This window comes from Aricia agestis, chromosome 18 (assembly GCF_905147365.1).
Source record: "Aricia agestis chromosome 18, ilAriAges1.1, whole genome shotgun sequence".
Taxonomy (NCBI): Eukaryota; Metazoa; Arthropoda; class Insecta; order Lepidoptera; family Lycaenidae; genus Aricia; species Aricia agestis.
The window spans coordinates 9494957-9517097 of record NC_056423.1 but is presented as its reverse complement, the minus strand read 5'-3'; the positions used below and the strand labels follow the sequence as shown (position 1 = coordinate 9517097).

Sequence of the window (22141 nt, the reverse complement as noted above, 5' to 3'; positions counted from 1 at the left end):
CGGGTAGCAACTGGCAAAGAACAGGTAATGTCTTAATGAATAGATTTTGAGGAAAACTGTTTTCTTTACCGGTATATCACGAACATTCCCAGTTTTCGGCCATCAAAAAAGCGGCGCCATTTGTTTACTTTTTTATTAATTAAGTGATTGGAAATAATCTACTATAGGCATAGAGTTAAAAAAAAGTGACATTTCCTGTTCTTTGCCTGTACCCTTCACTTCGTACTCAAGAAACAGTCAAGTAGCGTTGATACTGTCCCTTAATTCAGCAACGCTTCATTACATCCCCTCCTCTTGCCCAGCTGATGGCAGAGCTGGGGGGAGCCCACGATGTCTCCGAGGAATACGCTCAAAAGGTACAGTTCCTTGGCCTGGTCGGGCGACCGCTTGTACTGGCTGGAAGAAGAAAAAGACTAATTAAGAAAAAAAAATACGGGGTCACAAATATTACGGACCTAAAATACTAGACAACTATCCTATCTTTTTCTTCAACTCTATAGTTATCTCAGAACAACATCTAGTAGAATAATTCCTATCTTTCAAGGTTCCAACAAATTCTAGAACTGTTGACTAGGAACTTCGATCTTATGCAACTGCTTGTATCTTCCTTGATCTAGATAATAGCAAATACGGAATTGAAACCTCAGCCAACTGTTACTACACCACTAACGTACTTAACGCCTACGTGCTCCAGTGGTTTAGAGCGTGGCTCTTGACTCGGAGGTCGTGGGTTTGATTCGATTTGTTGTTATAGCGGCAACAAAAATACACAATCTGTTAAAAATTTTAGAAGACTAGCAATAGCGGTTTTGAACCCTAGAAACCACAGTAGATAATCGACCACAATATACAAAGAAAGTGTTTATGTTGTTTCGTAATAGAAAAATCTCGGCTATCACCACGATTAATGTGGTTGAAGTTTGTTACCATAGTAAAAGGAGGGGAAGTAAGTTATCTTTATACGAAGGCACCGCGCGCGGCTTGTATGTGTGCGCCATAGTATCAATGCGTCGCCACACGGCACACAACAAAATCTCGGCGTGAACCAGCCTCTAAAACTCGTCAAGATTTTGTTGTGTGCCGTGTGGCGACGCATTGATACTATGGCGCACACATACAAGCCGCGCGCGGTGCCTTTGTATGAAGATAACTTACTTCCTCTCCTTTTACTATGTTGTTACTCTGTGCACACATACATAAAATGAACAGGATTTCAGATACCTTGAGATTGTAACAACAGTACTTAATACAATATACACTATAGTGTGTATATCAAGTATCAGATCGCATGCGTGCAAAATTTGTCTCTGTATTCAAGGACGCTTGCCATAAACGTTACTTTGGGTATAAAAACTTCATGGACACACACACACAAAATTTCATCAGAATCCGTCCACCAATTTCTATTTACCAATAACACGAGACTTTCATACACTAGATGATATTTATTCTGAAACCCATATGCGCAACCGTAATGACCAGAAACCAGCAACCAGTGTTGCAAGCGCTGGTTACGAGCGACCCAGTTGGTGCGGCCTTGGGTTGCGTAACCGTTTTGGGCCGGTCAAGGTTGCGTTTTGAAGAGTCATTGAGATAGTTATGTAACGCTTCGCCATACTTTTGGTATTAGGGTTTTAGTAGGTATGGCTTATATTTCGCCTACATTTTTTTATGAAATAAAGATGCAAACGAGCAAACGGGTCACTTGATGGAAAGCAACTTCCGTCGCCCATGGACACTCGCAACATCAGAAGAGCTGCAGGTGTGTTGCCGGCCTTTTAAGAGGGAATAGGTGTAAGGTGAGGGTAAGAAAAGGAATAGGGAAGGGTAGGGAAGGGATTAGGGTAGGGGATTGGGCCTCCGGTAAACTCACTCACGTCGCATGTTTCACGCCGGTTTTCTGTGAGCCCGTGGTATTTCTCCGGTCGAGCCAGCCCATTCGTGCCGAAGCTTGGCTCTACCACGTTTCAATATGTTCATGTTAAATTACAATAGAGAATAATATTATAACGCAAAGGTTGGAGCAGAGGGCGTTGCTAGCAGATACAATAAATAATCCCAGTTCCGACCAAACTCCGTACTGTTGTACACAGGCGCGGTCGCAGCCTGAAATTTAGGGGGGGGGGGGGGGCCACTCACTAGTCACTACACTAATATAATATTTTGTTTTTATCTACGCCCTCGGACGGTTCTGGGTTGACAGCTGTCTAAGGTCGGGCATAGTGGTGGTTAGGGGATATATAGAAATTTCCTTGTATTATTTGGCAAGGTTTTGAGATTTTTCAACTGGACCTTAGATTTGGGGGGGGGGTCATATCTCCTGTGCCCCCCCCCCCCCCCCCCCCCCCCTTCGGATCGCGCCGGTTGCACACGTTATATCAGACAGAAACGTTGTCAAACGTCGAACGAGACTTTTTTACTGTCTAAGCCGGTGCTGCCTCTACCGTCACACATTGCAGTAATATCCTATTAAGAAATCAGTTAATAAATAATAATCTAAGTATCATAGTATATTTTGATAATATTATTATTCCCAAACAGTATAAACGCAAAAACTTTTAAATAAACAACTAAACGTCTTTATTAAATAAGTAGAAGTAGATATTAGATATGCGTACACCTAATATCTGTAGTTTTTTACACCTCAATAAACAAGAACGTCTGATTTAAAGTATCTAGTTCACAAATCGACCTCAATATAAGGTGAACGTACCAAGGGAGCGTATTTCCCTTTCATTGCGTACAGCCTACCGATCGAAGTTATACAATACTGTCACTTTGTGCAAAATCCCGCGGAAAACGTACATGTTGACTTGATAAAAAGTAGCCTACAAATCCAAAGTGCGTATGTCTGTTACCTCTTCACGCCCAAACCGCTGAACCGATTTTGCTGGGTATGGACATACTTTGAGTTTCGGGAAAGGACGTAGGATACTTTTTATCCCGGAAAAATGTACAGTTCCCGCGCGATAAATGCATTTTGACGAAACAAGGTTGCGGGTGTCATCTAGTAGTCTGTATAGACTTTACCCCTATGGGTAAATAAATATACAATACTTCCCATGATGTGTTGTTCTCGTCTGTTTTATGTCTAAAATAAAAAATAAAAGCATTTTAATGAAATTCAAATTAGAGCACCGACTTTGTGACGCACTTAGGCGCGTATTCACATGCTTACACACACACACACACAGTCGTGCCTCAAACTACGCTACTTCACATTACCTGTCTTAAATTTGATCGTTTACAGGGCAATTAATTTGATCACTCACACATTATTGAGAAACCGGCCTCACTTTGTTTTTTAAGAATTACTCTATCTATATACGTTTATTCTCTAGCTCTAATTTTTTAAAATTTAAGTCTATGAATATTCAATTATGTCCTAACTCCTAGGAAGTTTAGGCAACATTAGAAGGTCTAGAGTTAATAGGCACTCCAATGTCATATTGTAAACGATGTCACAGGTTGGTGCGCAGGCCAAGGATTCCTAATAACATTGTTCAGATTTGAACCTAAGTATTACATTGGACATTGTTTTTACATGCTTAAGCCTTGCGCAGAGGGGTTAAAGTTGATACTGGGTTAAATATTATGCTATCTCTTATCATTTCAACATACACGTAGAGTTAACTTTAAGCCAGATATGTGTAAGTGTACCTTATAAGACGGCCCAATAAATCCTGGCTTATTTAACCCTGCAAAAGATGGACAAAATATCCATGGATTCCCAAAACTATCAGGCATTTTCCCACCTTTATACAAGTTGAAACAAAACATGTGATAATCCTTTAGGGTGTTTAAAAGTCCTCTGTATGGAGTTCCTTGTGAAAGAGTAGCGCTGAAAGAGCGACTTCTTTTTTAACTTTTGTGTGGAATAAATCATCGCGCTCTGGGGCGCTTGCCCATACAAATCATAGGCATCTATTACACGATCATGCAAGCGACAGTCAATTCCGTCAATCATGAATTATGTTTGACTGATGGACTGACGGTCACTCAATTCTCTTCAGTTTTATGTCAGTCAAAGCCAACATTTTCAAAGGAATACATATCTATTTTTTTTCCTATTTTGTCAGATGTGACAACACTCACTCAAAATTCGTGCAAAAATTCTTTGTCTCTCAACTACCGGAATATGACTCTTGGCATTTTGACCACCTATTTGTACCATGTTCAGCTTCTTTTGCCGTTTCTATTTTGTTAGTTTGATTGAATAAAGTATTTTCTATCTACTTATGTAATATGTTAGTCATAAATCATAATAGATCCTCAAGGGTCGTAGTGACGTCAGCATTACAATGACCTGCCTTCAGGACAAAAAATATACTTGTGTAGTGTAGTATAGAATTATCACTTACTTAAGTGAATTACACGACCATAAAAGTAGTCTTAACCAGGTCGTCGAGTGTTTCATTTCACCTATCAGCCTGAGAGGTGAAATGTGTCAGGGCCCATCCTCACAGTAGGTAGATAGAAAATTCTTTCGTCATGTGACAAACGTACCTAAAAACCTCCTTGAAGTCGATCTGCGCCGGCGGCGACAACAGCGCACCGGTGGCGTACCGCGCGCACACGCGTTCAAACACGCACGCCCTCTCTCCGTATTCACCCACGATGTACTTCTCGACGTCTTGCACGTCGAACGGGTCCGCGTCGCGACGTGTGCGTGATCGGTACGTCGCTGGAATAAAAAAAAAGAAAATGAAGGCAAAGAAATATTCGTTCAGGCTGATGGCAGATACGGAATTTGGTCGGGTTGCGTCAGCTGGATGGATCTCGACTAAAGTTGTACCGCACCTGTTACAGAGTAGACATAACTAAGGAGTACCTCGACTTCAAAGAAACGGGCGAATCTACGCGAGTTAGGCGCGAGTGCCACTTTTGACATGTTTCACAATGCTGAGTAACGCATGCCTGTTATTTGCCATACACGCTACGGTCTACCGGAGAAGTCGGTCTGCCTCAGTAGACCGGAATGTGTGTGGGAATAGACCTGTGCAGTTTTTGGACCTGCGCAGGCGACCGGCGCAAAATCTATTCCCACATTACGGTCTACCTGCGCAGGCATACCTGCACAGGTGGACCCCTCCGGTAGACCGTAGCATATATGGCTTACACGGCGCGCGCCGGCCGGACATACCGTCAAATGTAGAGATCGACGAGATCTCTTCTGTCGGCCTTCTCGTTAGTTCTGTTTACTATGCCCCTACGATGATGGCATAACTTTTTGGCTATAATCCTCCGGTATTCACAATGATTTTTTTATAATTTTAAAACATTTAAAACTAATGGGCCATGGCGCTAGAAAATATAATATGTAATATCTATGGACGCTTCACACCACGTCAGTCTGGCCCCGTGCTAAGTACCTGAAGGACTTGTGTTACAGGTACCAGACAACGGAAATATATTTAATACTTTTATACTATACATAATATATTTAAGACTTTTATTATATGATACACATATTTAATACACATTCATGACCCAGGAACTTTAAAAACTTTTCTGTTCCCTCGGCGGGATTCAAACCCGCGACCCCCGGCTTGAGCTACCAACAGCCCACCAACTGAGCCACAGAGGTCTTCGATAAAGATCCAAAATTGATCCCAAAATCTCTTTACCCTATCTTGACTCTACCAAAAGAATTCTGACAGTCAAGAGACATGATAATATAGTTACAGTTTGACGACCTCTATGGCTCAGTTGATGGGCTGTTGGTAGCTCAAGCTGGGGGTCGCGGGTTTGAATCCCGCCGGCGGAACAAAAAGTTTTCAATGTTCCTGGGTTTTGGATGTGTATTAAATATATTCTGTATCATATAATAAAAATCTTAAATATATGTATAGTATAAAAGTAATAAATATAAGTATTTCCGTTGTCTGGTACCTGTAACTCAAGTCCTTCAAGTACTTACCACGGGGCCAGACTGACGTGGTGTGAAGCGTCTATAGATATTAGAAAAAAAATAGATATTAGTTATTCAGATAAACGCTAAGTACGAATGATGATGATTATTAAAAAACAAAAATATTCACTGCAAAGCTTAGTAATCGGTTAAAATCAGTTGTAACTTTATAAAACAAAATTGCAAAATAAGTTATTACAATTTTGCGAGAGAGAAACCAACATGATATTATTTGAAATGAGCTCAACGTTTCAATTTACCTGACAGGGGTTTTCGTATATTTTATTAATATTTTGTTATTATTAACATCGTAACTGGAAACATATTGTAATAATAATGTAGTAACTGTTTATATAAGAATATTACTTTTGCCCGTATCATCATCTTACTTTAAGGTTATTTTTAGTTTTAAGTGTTGTATTGTTCCTATCGTATGTCATATTTTCATTTCTGTTGGTTGTCTGGAAGAAACCGCTAGTAGCGGTAAGACCGCCAATTTGCGCAATTTATCCATTATTTTTATAATATTTGTATTGAGCTATGTTTTAATGTGCAAATAAATAATTTTATTATTATTATCATCATCATCATCATGACATGTAATGTTAAAATTAAGAAGAAACTGCAACTTCCCATACAAATAAAGAATGATGTATTTTTATGATAATAAATAAATAAATAAAAAAATATGCCAATAAGTGTCAGTCCAAATCAAATGCAAAATATTGTCTGATCAAATCACTCGAAGTTGCTCACTTGCAACCTTTGATAAAATAGATAAACCTTAATTTTTCGGCACTGAGTGGGCTGACGATGATTAAAACTCTCGATCATGTCAGCTTTCAAACATAAAAGCTAGATCAAAATCGGTCCACCCGTTTGGATTCTATCTTATTCTTGGTGTACTCTTTTTATTGTTTTAATTGTAATACTTTAAATTAAATATGTACACAGTATTAAAACACAGTTATTAAAGCAACCGCAAAGAAAGTACATCGGCAGCTGTCACATGTTCGAAATTAACTTCATAACTTTAACAAAGTAAAACGAACTTTGAGGACTTTAAATTGTATTTTATGTGAAGTTCACGACAGCACGACCAATAAAAAATATAGGAGGATATTTTTGCAGCGACAAGAGTAGCCTGTGTCCTTCCTTTACCAGCATATGTACATTTTATATTTTAAGAAAATGTGTCATAGTTCGGTCAGCACTAATATTTTATGAGGCTAAACGCAAAATATACTTTTATAGTTTTATACAAGAAATTAATTTCAATAAGACACCGGTAGCTACAAAAATGTAAAAAAGTAGCGCACACAATTAAATGTTGTTTGTTTATTTGCGTTCTCTCTCGATTAAAAAGGTGTGGCCGGCTGGAAACAACGAGTGTGAACCAATCAGTGAGGCTAATTCACTGCAGGACTGTAGTGCAGTCCTGCCGTGAATGGGCCTTTTTACTATTATTATCATAAACAAAAACCATAACAATAATGATAAATATCCAAATACAAACCAAACTTAACGGTAGCATAAACTAAGTTACCTGGATTTAGCGAATATACTAGGCTCCTCAGGAAATTCATGGCACGCACTGAAGCAGTTATCACAGGAAAACCGATCAGCTGTACGGGTAGCTCATAGGCTTTAACTTCGAAGTTGACGAAAAAAATAAACAATAACAACACTACGATTTCGCGGTATTCCATTTTTGAAAAACTGTCACTGAACTTTTGAAAATTTCGCACTTTGCAAATGGAATGGAATTATTTTTTTACGCGAACAGGCAGCGAACTGTATTTGAAATTCGAATTTATATATTATTTTTTTAGTTTTAATAATTGCAGACGTCAGAACGCAAAGTGTTTTTTTTTTTAAATATTTATCAAAGAAGTTATAATATTTACAAAGTAAATATTTGACCACTGGACCTCTATAGTAGGTGTGTACTCGTTTTCACAGTTACTTTATATGTGACGAAACGATCACGATACGAGTCATCGGTCAATTCGTTATGTCATCTGCAAGTGCAACAGGTATGCCCTATGGACAACAGTCAGTATGTCAAACAGATATTAATTTAATAACTTTTATTGTTAAACAACGAGTAGCTGACACGGAAGCATAAAATTAGTGTATTAAAGTATTTATATTCTGAGCAATAGATTGTTACTAGTCAGGGTAATAGGGAATAATTTTGGGAATAATAAGCAGAGGTCGGAGCAGAGGGCGCTACTAGCACATTCATAAAATAATCCGACCAAAATCCGACATATTATTTCACACGTCATATCAGAATATTGACAGAAACGTTGTCAAACGTCGAACAAAAGTTTTTGTTTGCAGTAATATCTCCTATTGGAAAACAATATATTATAGCTTTTTTTTTCAAATCTTATGGCTTTAAACGAGCAATTCTTGTATTTTATAATTCTTGTAATAAATATAATTGGAAACTCGAAATCGGCTCGAACGATTTTCATGAAATTTAGTATATAGGGGGTTTCGGGGGCGATAAATCGGTCTAGCTAGGAATCATTTTTAGAAAATGTCATTTAATTCGTGTTTTATCGAATATCGAGCAAAGCTGGGTCAAATAGCTAGTAGTCTTCTAAAAAAGTTTCTCTAATCTCGCATAATTGTGAGGAAATAAAAAGGAGAGTTTTAATGAAGCGAGATATTTGCTCGTTATCCTTTGTCAGCCCTGCCTCAAATCCTTCCCTTTATCCTTCTATTTGAGCAATATACAAAAGCCAAAGGCTTTAACTATAATTATACCTACTATAGTTGCTGTATTTCTTTTATCTAGTAGGTACTTTGTTTATGCAAACGCTTAGTGTACAAGTTAACATACTGATTACTGATAATATAATTTATAATAAAATATGCGAGTGTGTTTGCCTACAATATTTTCATAGGTATACGAAATAAGTACATGATTATAAATACATACATAGTTTTCATTTCGGAATATAATTACGGTATCCGCGATAAAGTAATTAACTATGCACTGAATTGCTTTATAGTGCATTCGAGTGCCCGTTTACAATATTCCAGTAGTAATCCAGTCCTGGATTCGATCACTGGATTGGAATAAGTAAACCGATCATAAACTCTCCGTCTTTGAGTTCAACCGGTAGAGTAAATTTTTAGAGCTTGTTTTAGAATACCCCATTAGTTAATAATACTTTGTTGGATTGAACAACAGTTTGGGTATATATTTGCGTCCGCCCGAACGCGCGCTTTGGCCGGTACACTGTAGGATCACAAGAAAATGTATGTATAGGTCTACCAGAATCTGATGGCAAAAGGGTGGGGTACACCCAGGGGGTATGCCCCTGGGTGTACCAGCACATGCCGAGCATGAGCCAATTTGCGGCTGCAATTTGGAATTGTCTTATTTTTAAAGTATGTGTGCATGTATCATTAATGTAGTTGCAAATAAACTTTATTATTATTATTATTAAAAAGTGAGAAAATAAATTGACTCCAGCAATACCAAGGTAATAGGATTTTTATCCTTTTCATTCCTTTATCGGCTTATTTTGTGTGTGAAACATACAAATATAAAAATTTATCCAATGATCAAGGATATTTTTTGAAAATCTGCTGTCAAAAATTGCCATCAGATTATGGTAGACCTATAACGATTTATTGAAATAGGCGCAATCGCGCTGTCATTTACATACAATATTTGCTTGTGATCTCTCGATGCCGCCAAACCGCACGTTCGGGCGGACGAATATAAATCCATCCTTTGTCTCGATTTTACTATAACTTTCATACTACTTATATTTAGTCGTATTAAGTATAGCAAAAATTGGAGCAGTCGAATGCATTTGACTGCTCCAATTTTTGCTAGAGATGAAATCGAGATGAAATCGAGAGTACCGCAGGGTTCTTTACTGACCAAAATGACCACTACTCTATGTGGCCTTCTGGATGTTGGGATTCTAAACTTCAAATAAAATTTTTAATTCTCTTGTAACAATATACAGGGTGTAACAAAAACAAGTGATAATATTTTAGGATGTGTACGTGTTCCTTGTAGAGAGTTCACTGTGAAAGTAGCAGCCCTGAAAGACCAACTTTTTTTTTCACTTTTGTATGGGGAAACTCGTGACGCTCGGGCCCTTGCCCATACAAAAGTGAAAAATTTTTTTCGTCTTTCAGCGCTGCTACTTTCACAGTGAAGTCTCTACAAGGAACACGTACACACCCTAAAGTATTATCACTTATTTTTGTTACACCCTGTATATTCTCATCTCATAAACTTTTCCCAACATTAATTTTACTAATTTTATATCTTGCCAATATGAGACATACTTTTTGACTTGCACACAATTTGGGTTGAGTCTGTATTATAAGAGTAAGGCTGATCACCTGATTGTCTGTCATGTAAAAAGTCGGTCTTGCGCCTGATCTCTCGCCGGTCGTGTCGGTCTTCCGTCCCACTGGGTTATAAGAGTAAAGGAATAGAGAGTGCTCTTGTGTATTGCGCACACACTTGGGCACTATACAATTACTACCGGCCACCGTCACCGAAACCAGTGTGGGAGCTATTATTATAAGAGTCAGTCTTACGGCCGCACTCAGAAACATAATATTATAATAATTACTCAAAAATTAAATGACCAAAACCTATTATACTTATATATTATAAACCTGTATAATCGTTCATCAAATTAAAGTTAAGTAATCTTTAAATGTTTCTAAGTGCTGCATTTGTAATAAACGCGTAAGTCTATTGAAGTTTTACTTTAACAAAAGATGTCTATCATCGATAATTCATTAACTTTAACTATATACTGATGATTTAGATTGACGCTTCAAGTTAAAGTTATTCAATAGTTACTTATTAATAATATTATGTTAAAGGCAAAACAACGTTCGCCGGGCTAGTTATCAATAACTAGGTCATGCTGTTTAAATAAAGTTGTTGCGTAAACACTACATTCCTGTTTTATTATAATTACAAACGTTATTTTTCCAGTTCATTACGATTTGGCTGCGGCGCCTGTTTTGATGCAACAATGACCCGACATTTAAGGCTGCGTTTCCACTGAAGCGGAGCAGAGCTTAGCGGTGGCCGAATTGACCAATCGTGCTATTCCAGCGGAATGACAGCGAAGATTTCGAGCATGCTGATTGGTCAATTCGGCACCGCTAAGCTCCGCTCCGCTTCAGTGGAAACGCAGCCTTATATTTAGACTTTATATATTATTACAGTAACAATTTAACGATTACTGACTTTATTTTATGTTTATTTTAGTTTCTTTAATAGGAACAATAAACAGTTACATGTTAGGACTTAGTTACTACAATTACATAATAGAAGTGGTAAACACATAACCCACACCATTGTTCACAGATTAGACTAAGGGAGATCGCACAAAAAGTCTGTCGTCTGCGATCTCCCTTATAATAATTATTGCGTGTCATAACTCATAAGTATACCGATTTATATCTAGTGTGAAGAGGGAGTCATATCAACACCCCACTGAAGACAATTGTGAAATAACGCTACAATTAAATATAAATTACTATTTATAATATAAAAATATAATTAAAAAGATGTTGCCCTTCTAAATGAATTCATATTATCTATTTCTAAACAAAAAGTTCCCGGACCTTTGGACACTATGAAAAGCCACTTTTTAAAAATTTGGTCGCAAACTTTAAGCATGAGTCAACAGAAATATAATTTTATTGAAGTGACCATCACCATCCCGAGTAGTCCATCGCTATCCCGTCGCGCAAACAATGGTCGCCGTCAGTCTAGAGTTGTAATAGTTTACTATTATTTATTCAAAAAATGCACTTATCAATATAAAAAGTACCCAGTAGCTGATTCTCAGACCCTCTGAATATGCAAATAAAATTTGGTAAAGCCGTTTCGGAGAAGTACGCGGCCTAACATTGTGACACGAGAATTTTATATATAAGAAGATTAAACAGATACGTTTGCATTTATAAGTCATATTAGTTTAGATCTTAACTGGATTTGCCATTTTGTCTGTGTAACTTGAGAAATATTGCAGAGAAAATATTTCGTAGTTTACGAAAGTGCTCGGGCTAAAGGCTGCGAAAATGTTACAATATAATGCGGAATTTGTCAACGTCGTTCGCAACTTCTAAACGGTATATTTCAACATTTTTACGGAACGGAAATATGCTAAATGCTTTCAAAATATGTCACAGTAAATTATTAGACAAACGAAGTGGTTTCAAGGGTTCCTGAAGAAAATTTTCTCCCGTTTTGCATGGAACCATTCATATGAATGGTTACATACAAAACGGGTAGAAAATATATGGGTATACCAACTCGAACTTAACCTTTACTGCATTGGTAACTTACAAAAAATTTTTTATCTATGTTTATTGTTTGAGCTTTGACCGAAATAGTGCAAAGATTTTAAATCTGGCAACATTTACCTGGACTAACGGCATACGAGAGTTTCTTGACGAAATTGGTGACCCTCACTGCAGCTATGATGAAGGGAAATCCCACCAACTGTACTGGCAATTCGAAAGCACTCTGTTCACTGCCTACCATACCACTTTGCAACACCACCACAGAAAAAACAAACCATAGATAAACGATCTTTTTCAACTCCATTTTACCAGTGTCTTACAATATTTAAGAAAAACTTAGGATAGGACAGTCCTTAACGAATGCCCAATTTTAACTGACCACTAACTGAATCAAGATTTCGATGTTGTAATTATTACTAAATCACCAATGCCTAATTGGCTTGCATAACGGAATGTTATGAATGCTAAACAATCATCAATGTCGCAGTTTCGACACAAAATTCGAATTCGGAACACTTTTTTCGCGGCTTCTTCTCCTTCTTTTTGAGTGAACGCGAGTATCGTAATTGCCATACGCGATCGTTCTAAGACATTCCTCCGTATCACCCCACTATCTATTGACAAACCTAGTCAGAACTCCTTCACCTTTGAGCATTTCCTAACGTTGCAAAAAACTTTACACATTTTATGCAAATTGATACTGGATTCTTGAATTTACTCTGTCGATGGCAACACTCATATTTTTTAAAATATAGGTTAGTACTTAACTAATTGTAGTTAGAAGCAATATTGTTAATAATATAAAGAATATTATGTAATAAGGCAATATCTCTTGATGGCGGTTGCTCCAGTTTCTTGGCGTTAGCTGGTTCATTGAAACCAGGACAGCTACGCATCAGTTTTATAGTGCTTAAGTGTGTGCGTTATTCATAAGAGCGCTCTTTATTCCAATAGTTCGGATAACCAACATAGCTTACATGTAAGCTATGTTGGTTATCCGAACTATAACAGGCATAAAAGGGCATGCATAAAAGGGCATGCCCTTTTATGCCTGTTTTCACCAACGGTCTCCTAACGCTAACTGTTCCCTAGCGATATTTGCAGGTCAAATATCTCTTAAAACAAACACATTAAAAAAAAGTAATGTTTTGCAAAAGTTCTTACGCCCTAAGGACGAAGGTGACACACAAAAATTCGTGAAATCTTGAAGGATATGTACCCTTAATGGCCGCTAGGGGACCACTTAGCGTTAGGGGGCGGTTGGTGAAAACAGGCATCAGACGCATAGATTACCTTTTTTAGAAAATATGGCAACCTCCCTGTATATTTTTGGCTCTTCTCACCATCGTTGTAACATTAGGGTTTCGAACATTGACTGCAACTTGAGCCTCTATACTGGGTTTTAACCTAGGCATTACAAAAGACATTTACATATTTTACATCAAACAAGTACCATCTACAAAGTTCAATATTACATTCTTCAAGTTCTCGTCAGACGCTTTAAAACTTCAAACTTAGGCGTCACCTCCAGAGTGCTTTTGTAAAATAACTTGGGTCCGAAAGCGTAAAAGTTATGATGAATTCGACTTCCAAAAGGTTCTTGTTTTCAGTGTTTGTCAGAATATTATAGCTTTAAAGTAATTTTGAACTTATATTTTCATCATTCAAGAAGTTAATCTTAAATTCTGATGAGACTTCTGTATGAGTCATACAAGCAGGGGTCAGAAATCAGAATCTATTCTTAATATTATAAAGCAGAAGAGTTTGTTTGTTTGAACGCGCTAATCTCAGGAACTACTGGTCCGATTTGAAAAATTATTTCAGTGTTAGATAGCCTATTTATCGAGGAAGGCAGGCTATATTTTATCACGCTAAAACAAATAGGATCGGAGAAATAGATGAAAATGTGGGAAAAACGGGGTAAATTATTTGAAATTCACCTTTGAGTTATATATATATATATATATATATATATATATATATATAGATTACTGCAATGTTTTCACGCTAGGGGCAGCACAGACAGTATACAAAAAGTTTTGTTCGACGTTTGACAACGTTTCTGTCAATATAATATAAATCAACATGAATTTTAAATTTAGCTTATCTTACTCCAGAACGGCAAAACCAATTTAGCTGTTTTTAGTCTTGCAAATTGCAATATTCGCGGAAGACCAGGTATGGTAAGCGATACGAAGTTCAGCGGTTCAACTAGTTTATAATATTAGTTAAAATTCAGAATCTATATTAAAACTCAAAGGTGACTGACTGATTGACATAGTGATCTATCAACGCACAGCCCAAACCACTGGACGGATCGGGCTGAAATTTGGCATGCAGGTAAATGTTATAACGTAGGCATCCGCTAAGAAAGGATTTTGATAAATTCCAATCCTAAGGGGTTCAAATAGGGGATGAAAGTTTCTATATAATAATACTTCTTAACGCGAGCGAAGCCGCGGGCAAAAGCTCGTGTTTAAATAAAAATTGAGACATATTCCACTAAAATTATGGACTATGACGTCGAACATTGCGTATGCGCATAGTTAGATTCACTCTTACTTTTCAAACCGGTCAACATAAAATGGCATTCGAGCCAGTTGGCCAGTGGCCACCCGTCACGTTCATAATATTGTGTTGGCTTATAAAGAGTAGATTAAAATAAGTCCCTACTTATATTGTAAAATCCGGAGGTCTATCTATAAGGTGTAACAAAACAAACTAATAATTTACTTTAGGACGTGTGTATGAGTTCCCTGTGTAGAGTTCATTGTGAAAGTAGCAGTGCTGAAAGAGTAACTTTTTAAACTTTTGTATGGGCAAATTCACGACGCTACACTGGGGTGCTCGACCGTATAAAACACAAAAAAAATGCTCTTTTTCACATTGAACTCTATGGAATACTTACACACCTTAAAGTATTATTACACTGCTTTGTTATACTTACCCTGTATACAGGGTGTAACAAAAATAAGTGATAATACTTTAGCGTGTGTATGAGTTCCTTATAGAGAGTTCACTGTGAAAGTAGCATCGCTGAAATACCAAATTTTTTTTCACTTTTGTATGGGGAAACTCAGGCGCTTGCCCATACAAAAGTGAAAAAAAAATTTGCCCTTTCAGCGCTGCTACTTTTACAGTGAACTCTCTATAAGGAACACATACACACCCTAAAGTATTATCACTTATTTTTGTTACACCTTGTATATGTTAGGAACAGCTCATAATTAGTTTTTTACCGACTTACAAAAAGGACTAGATTACTTAGAAACCGCTGAACCGATTTGGCTGAAATTTGGCATGGAGATACTTTGAGTCACGGGAAAGAACATAGGACACTTTTTATCCCGGAAAAATGTACGGTTCCTGCGCGATAAACGAATTTTGGCGCAACGGAGTTGCGGGCGTCATCTAGTAGCATAAACATAATATTTAACGTCGACTTTGTTACAGGTTAAAAATACAAACATACCTTGCATAGACACCGCGACACTGAAGAACAATACAAAAACAATTTTGTTAAACATTTTGATATTAAAATGTTTGAGAGTAAATCTAAAACACTGTTACTTTCACAACACTAAAACTGCTTGTGGCCAAAACTTGAATCTCGAGAAAGGTGGTTCCAATTTCTCCCAGATTCACATCCATATTTATTATTATATCTGTTGTATTTTATTGTATGACTGTCGGTCACCTCTTCAAGCCGCGACGAACAGATTTTAATGAAATAAAAAAAGTCTAATACATATTTTATATGTAAGTAGGTACTTTAATCACATTTTAACCACATGCATAATTATTAACACCTTCTAAATGTAACTATTTTTTTTTATTAATAACACAAACACAAACTATTTAAAAACTTAAAATGTTTTTAAATAGTTTATGTTTTTACTTTGAGTCCCGGCAAAGGAAATAGGATAATAATAATAATAATAATTTATTTCTTTCAAATCATATTAAGTAACATTCAAAAGCTTATAATAAAGACACTGTTTAAGTCAATTACAGTACAAATTCAGTAGTTTGCGTTGGGAGCTGTACTAGTTAAAACTGTGACACAGCTCCCAAGGATAGCTGTTTCCCCAGAAAAATGTACGGTTCCCGCAAGATAAATGAAATTCGACGAAAAGTTGCGGGCAACCTCTAGTTTACATACATATAAAATATTACGTAATAATTTTTATGACGGAAAAATACGACAAAATACGCAACAACTTTCAAGCTTTCTTCAAAGGAGTTTTTTTTGTAAAGGTTTTTTGTTCAGTAACAAAAAAAAACATTATAATAGTAAGGGAGGGGAGGGTGCTATTTGTGTAGTCACTCGAGCGTCATGGATACCTAGTAGGTTTTTTGCATTAGGTAAAACTGATTAAAAAAAAATAAGAGCATTTTTCATCTTAGCGGTGGGTTCAAAAACTGCAGCCATTTGAAAGTTTAATTTAGTTAAATAAAAAAGAAAATATAATCAGAAAATTTGCTTATTTAGGTAAATTATAAATATATTTTAGACAACAAGGACTAAATCATTTAGTTTAGTGTAAAATAAAATATCTGCGAAGCTTAGTTAGGAAAATATGAACCTTTATTTTTTTATATTTTAAAATATCCCTACAGCTGGCTTATCTAACCTTTGAATAGTCGGTGCTTTACATGGAAGCTTTTTTGGGGTACACTAAACATTCCCTATCTTAATCTGACAGATCCGATGATATTTCAATATTCAAAAAAAATATTTTTAACCCACCACGTGAGAAATCTGATTTCTATACCATGATAACTAGACACATGACGGAAGCCTGTACAAGCTTAATCTGACACGCTCGAGCTTGTCCCGAAATCCCATCTTCCCCTCCCCAACTATAATGGTCTTAAGTCAGCGTTCAATAAACTATTTGGCACTACACATTTCTTAAAGGCTGCAGTCATTGATATTGTATTATATTGTAGATTAAATTTCAATTTAAGGCAACGCCTTGATAATTTTCTCAGCAATGACCAAAGCTAAGAAATTAAAGTTTATTGTCAGTATTCATCATGTGACATGTCTTTGTCTTTGAATTACCCATAGCATAACACGATTGGTCAACTTTTATAACACAGAAGAATCAATCAAAAAGACCTCTGTGAAAAAAGGGATTCCTATTTTGCCAACAGAGGAGAGTGATTTAAGCTTCCAAAATTTGTACATAAATTGGTTCAAGCATACACTTTAATTTGTCTATAGCTTTTATGAAATGTATTTATGGTTTTTAAATTACGCGACAAAAACCATTTTGTCGCTTACGAACTTTCCATTTTTTGCTGTTCCATTGCTTGTTTTCTATGACAGGCCGGGCCGGCCTCTCATAGAAAAAACGCAATCTAAAACATATCCAACACGGTTTTTTACTTTAACGCGGCGTCACCTTAATGAAGAGTTTGACAGATAATTTATAAGGCTAATCTCAAAATCTTCACTTAATTACAGTTAAGTAATTAACATTCGAGTTCATGCGGCAGTTACTCGGGTTAACAGTAAACAGACATGCAGTCTTATCACATAACATTGCTAGATGCTTCTAGACGACAACAAAGAAAAAACGTACAAGCGTCGCGACCCAATTGCGGCGTTACGTGCGAGTTACGTCAGCTGACGTAACGATGGGACGGCCCCCCGACCCGTATAGCTGGTGCGTGTATGTTAATCATAATAAGGAAAGGTCTGTTTGCATGTTGGCTAAACTGGGCTGGTTTAGATGCAGGCATAAAGAAAAGTAGCTAATTATGTGTCTTGTCTTCATAGAGACTTAAAATATATAGGACCAGATCTGAAATGTAACACAGTATACATTTGGCCAGTGATTAACTCATGAATCCGATGCCATATTGTACCTACTGGTGTGCCACTGGTGAGCAAGTGTAACGTATTATAATGACATCCCAATAAAGTCATAAACGTCAATGCACTGGCGCATATTTCGGAACGAATACTTTTCCTTATATGCGCTTTCTGGAGTATTATATATAGGTACCAGGCATATGAGTATTATATGCCTGGTACCTGTGTTTTGAAATCTTTGATGGAATGTATGTCGAAAGACTCTACACACATAGAGACACGCCTAGGCTACGTCTATTCAGTGTCAACAGCACACGGCTAGGGATAATTAAGCTAACGTGGTTTGAGGAACGAAATATTTTTTTGTGCATTTTACTTATGGTTGTAAAGGAACTCAGTGGCGGAGCTACATGCACGAATGGGCTCGTTATTACCCTTTGCACGTAAGATTATCTTTACTAATATTAAAAAACCTAAAGAGTTTGTTTGTTTAAACGTTATCTCAGAAACTACGGGTTCGAATTGAAATATTATGTTTTTATTTTTTGGTTAAATGATCGATTTTGTCAAGGAAGTCTTTAGGCTATGTAGCATTACGCTGCAGCCAATAGGAGCAAAGAATCTGTGAAAATTATACAAATAACGGGAAAAATAATTAATCTACATAATATTTGGGTTAATTATCCATTTTATGAAAATTGGTTAATATCTTGCACTGGTATGATAAATTAAAGGTATGTGTTCCTGACACTAATTAATTATTATTAAAGTTTTGTATCTTTATTTTTCTTAATTTAATTATTTCCTCCCAAAATCCCTTCCAAACATTAGTGGGCCCTAGCTACGCTCCTGCTGTGGGCTCCAGGTTTACCGACTGAAGTTCCATTAGGCATCTCATTACCACCGACCTACTTCGTCGCATCAAATATTCATACCGGTGTACGCCATATATTTCGCCACAAATCTCCCCATTTCTTTTTGTGAGATGTAAAATGAAGATTTTTATTAAGCTAGCAGATTTAAAATCTGCTAATAATAGTAGGTACACAAAGCTCGGTATTCGATGAAAATGACATTTTCTAAAAATGATTCCTAGCTAGATCGATTTATCGCCCCCGAAACCCCCGCTCGTTTAAAGATATAAGATTAATGCCTACTACATACAAATTAAAATACTATCATACATAGACTGTTAGCATTACCTTCCGTAAATGAAACTCGAGAAACTTACTTTTGTTTATGAAATAAGGGGGCAAACGAGCAAACGGGTCACCTGATGGAAAGCAACTACCGTCGCCCATGGACAATCGCAACATCAGAAGAGCTGCAGGTGCGTTGCCGGCCTTTTAATAGGGAATACGCTTTCTTCTTGAAGGTTTGCAGGTCGTATAGGTCCGGAAATACTGCTGGTGACAGTTCGTTCCAGAGTTTTACGTTTATACGTTTATTAAAGTTACGCGAGTAACGCACGGTGGAAGACTGCCACTCATCAAGGTGATGAGGATGGTATGTTTTTCGCGTGGGATGATGGCGAAAAGTTGCAGGCGGTATGATTCCGAACAATTCCTCAGAGCACTCCCCGTGATACAACCGAATTACATTTTTAACTGAAATAAAATAAACGATCGATTACTTTTAACTTCTCCTCCTCCAGTCGTGTTCCTCATGTCTGAGGGTCGTGACCTCCCCCTTCCATGACGTTCCTTCTAATGGTCTTACGCCAGCTGTTCCTATCCTCGGCCACTCGAAGAGCGTCGTAGACGGTGGACTCAAGTGTGGTGCGGATTTGATCGGACCAACGCATGGGACTGCGACCTCGTGGTCTTTTTCCCTCAATCTTGCCAGTTACCATCAGTTTTTCAAGATTGTCTCCTTTTTTTCTGGCTATGTGTCCGAAATATTCTAAAATGCGTTTGAGGCAGATGGTAGAGAGCCTTGTTTTTATATTTAGTTGAGCCAGAATGGATGCGTTGGTTCTGAATGCAGTCCATGGAATTCGGAGCATTTTTCTCCAGCACCATATCTCGAAGGCGTCGATACGTCTGCGGTCTGCAGACTTCAGAGTCCATGTCTCGGATCCATAAAGAAAGATGGAGAATATGAGCGTGTGCACAAGTTTCGTCTTGGGTCTTAGCGAAATCTTCCTGTCACGCCAGGTTTTATGCATTTGAGACATGGCACTCTTAGCCATCCCAATTCTCCTACGTATGTCTGGTTCTTTTAACTATTCACTGCGATTAACATGGACCTCGCATAAATAAGGAATTCAGTAGAAACCGTTAATTTTCCCACAATAAAGTAGCCTATTTACTAAGTCGTTGAAACAAGCAAACCCTTCAGATTTATAATATTAGTATAGACTAGACTATAGAATCTACACTAATAAATAATAATATTATTATTATTTACTACAACCTACAGTAGATAGGGATTAAGCACACATAGCTAAGCAGAAAAGTAAGGGCCTAGCCCTTACTTTTCTGCTTAGCCCAGGCTTTTTCGTTATCGCATCGTTATAGAATCGCCTATTAAAATGTATGTAATTAACATAATCGTTCGTTAATATTATGACGTTGTCGTTCGACTAGCTTAATATGTCAATGCTCATACATTTTGCTCGACGATTCTATAAAGAAGCGATAAAGAAAAGATCTTAGCTCACCCCCTGATTCTTTTCCCTCATTTCGTGAGTGTGATACAGCCAGGGCCTGTAGACAAGTGGCAAAGCGCTAACGCTAACGCTAGCGCTACAAAATGTATGCGATTTGACATAAGTCATCGTTTCGCTAGCGAATACTAATGTCAAATCCATACATTTTGTAGCACTAGCGTTAGCGTTAACGTTTTGCCACTTGTCTACGGCACAATAGACATAACGACCAGTAGTTCGACTGCAAAGAGACGGACAGGTTTCAATATCTATCAAATTCGTCGGGTTTCACTAGGATTATAAATGGAATGTGCCTCGCGCTGGCTGATATAATTTATTTTTAAATATTTAAAATAAAGATTTCAAAATTGGATTCTGACAATTTTAATCGCATGTGCCAAAACACACACAACAATACGACCAAAGAGGAACACGTCCAGCGAATATGACTCTATAATTCTGTCTACTCTGTCTACGGGGGCTGATATAGAAGCGACATTCCAGCTGTGAGAATCTGGAGCGTGCACTTGAAAAATTGATACGTTCGAACCGCACATAAAATATTCAATAGTGATTACGCAGCAGTATTCATGATGTTTAATTTTAATCAAAATTCAGGTCAAATCGATACTCTATCGGGATTGGATGTAACCTATGAATAGATAACTTGCATTTGAATGACACAATATTATATCCATACTTAATAGACTGATATAAATTACTATATACAGGATGTAACAAAAATAAGTGATAATAGTTTAGGGTCTGTACGTGTTCCTTGTAGAGAGTTCACTGTGAAAGTAGCAGCGCTGAAAGACCAAAAAATTTTGTCACGTTTGTATGGAGAAACTCGTGACGCTCTTGCCCTTGCCCATACAAAACTGAAAAAAAAGTTTCAACTTTCAGAGCTGTTACTTTCACAGTGAACTCTCTACAAGGAACACGTACACACCCTAAAGTATTATCACTTATTTTTGTTACACACTGTATAATAATAGATTATAGAGGATAAAAAATATATCCACAGCCGAACATAATATAACCTCCTCTGTTTTTGGAAGTCGGTTAAAAATATGGGGCAATTCTTCATTTCATTTTCCGGACTCGTGTTTTCAAAAACGATCACTAAGAATTTTTCGGCACTTTTCTAATTTACCACCTGCCACCAGGCGGAGTTATCGTGATAATTATAATCGTGTTAAACAGCGCAAGGCCTAAGGGTTTTTCTAATTTCATGACAAAATATTGTCATAAAATTAGAAAATTAATCCATAATGCACTGATTTGGATCGCACCGACAAGGACTACACAAAATGTCTAAAAGTGTCTAGATGTTAAATTGTTTATGTCTTTACGAATACTGCAGCTGTTCTCAAACTGTTAGCGCACTGAGCCTTAAACGAATCGCTTAAGTTCAATCTTTGAGGTCAAGTATACGAGT

General features: G+C 37.1%; 1 protein-coding gene across 1 annotated transcript; it reads right to left on the bottom strand.

Annotated features, from left to right (window-relative positions):
* Positions 1-260: 260 nt before the first annotated feature.
* Positions 261-12530, bottom strand: LOC121736028. The gene is made up of 3 exons (XM_042127061.1): positions 12347-12530; positions 4507-4684; positions 261-396 (listed from the first exon to the last, which is right to left on the bottom strand). Exons 1-3 carry the CDS (start codon positions 12528-12530, stop codon positions 261-263), a joined length of 498 nt encoding a protein of 165 aa, XP_041982995.1.
* Positions 12531-22141: the final 9611 nt, after the last annotated feature.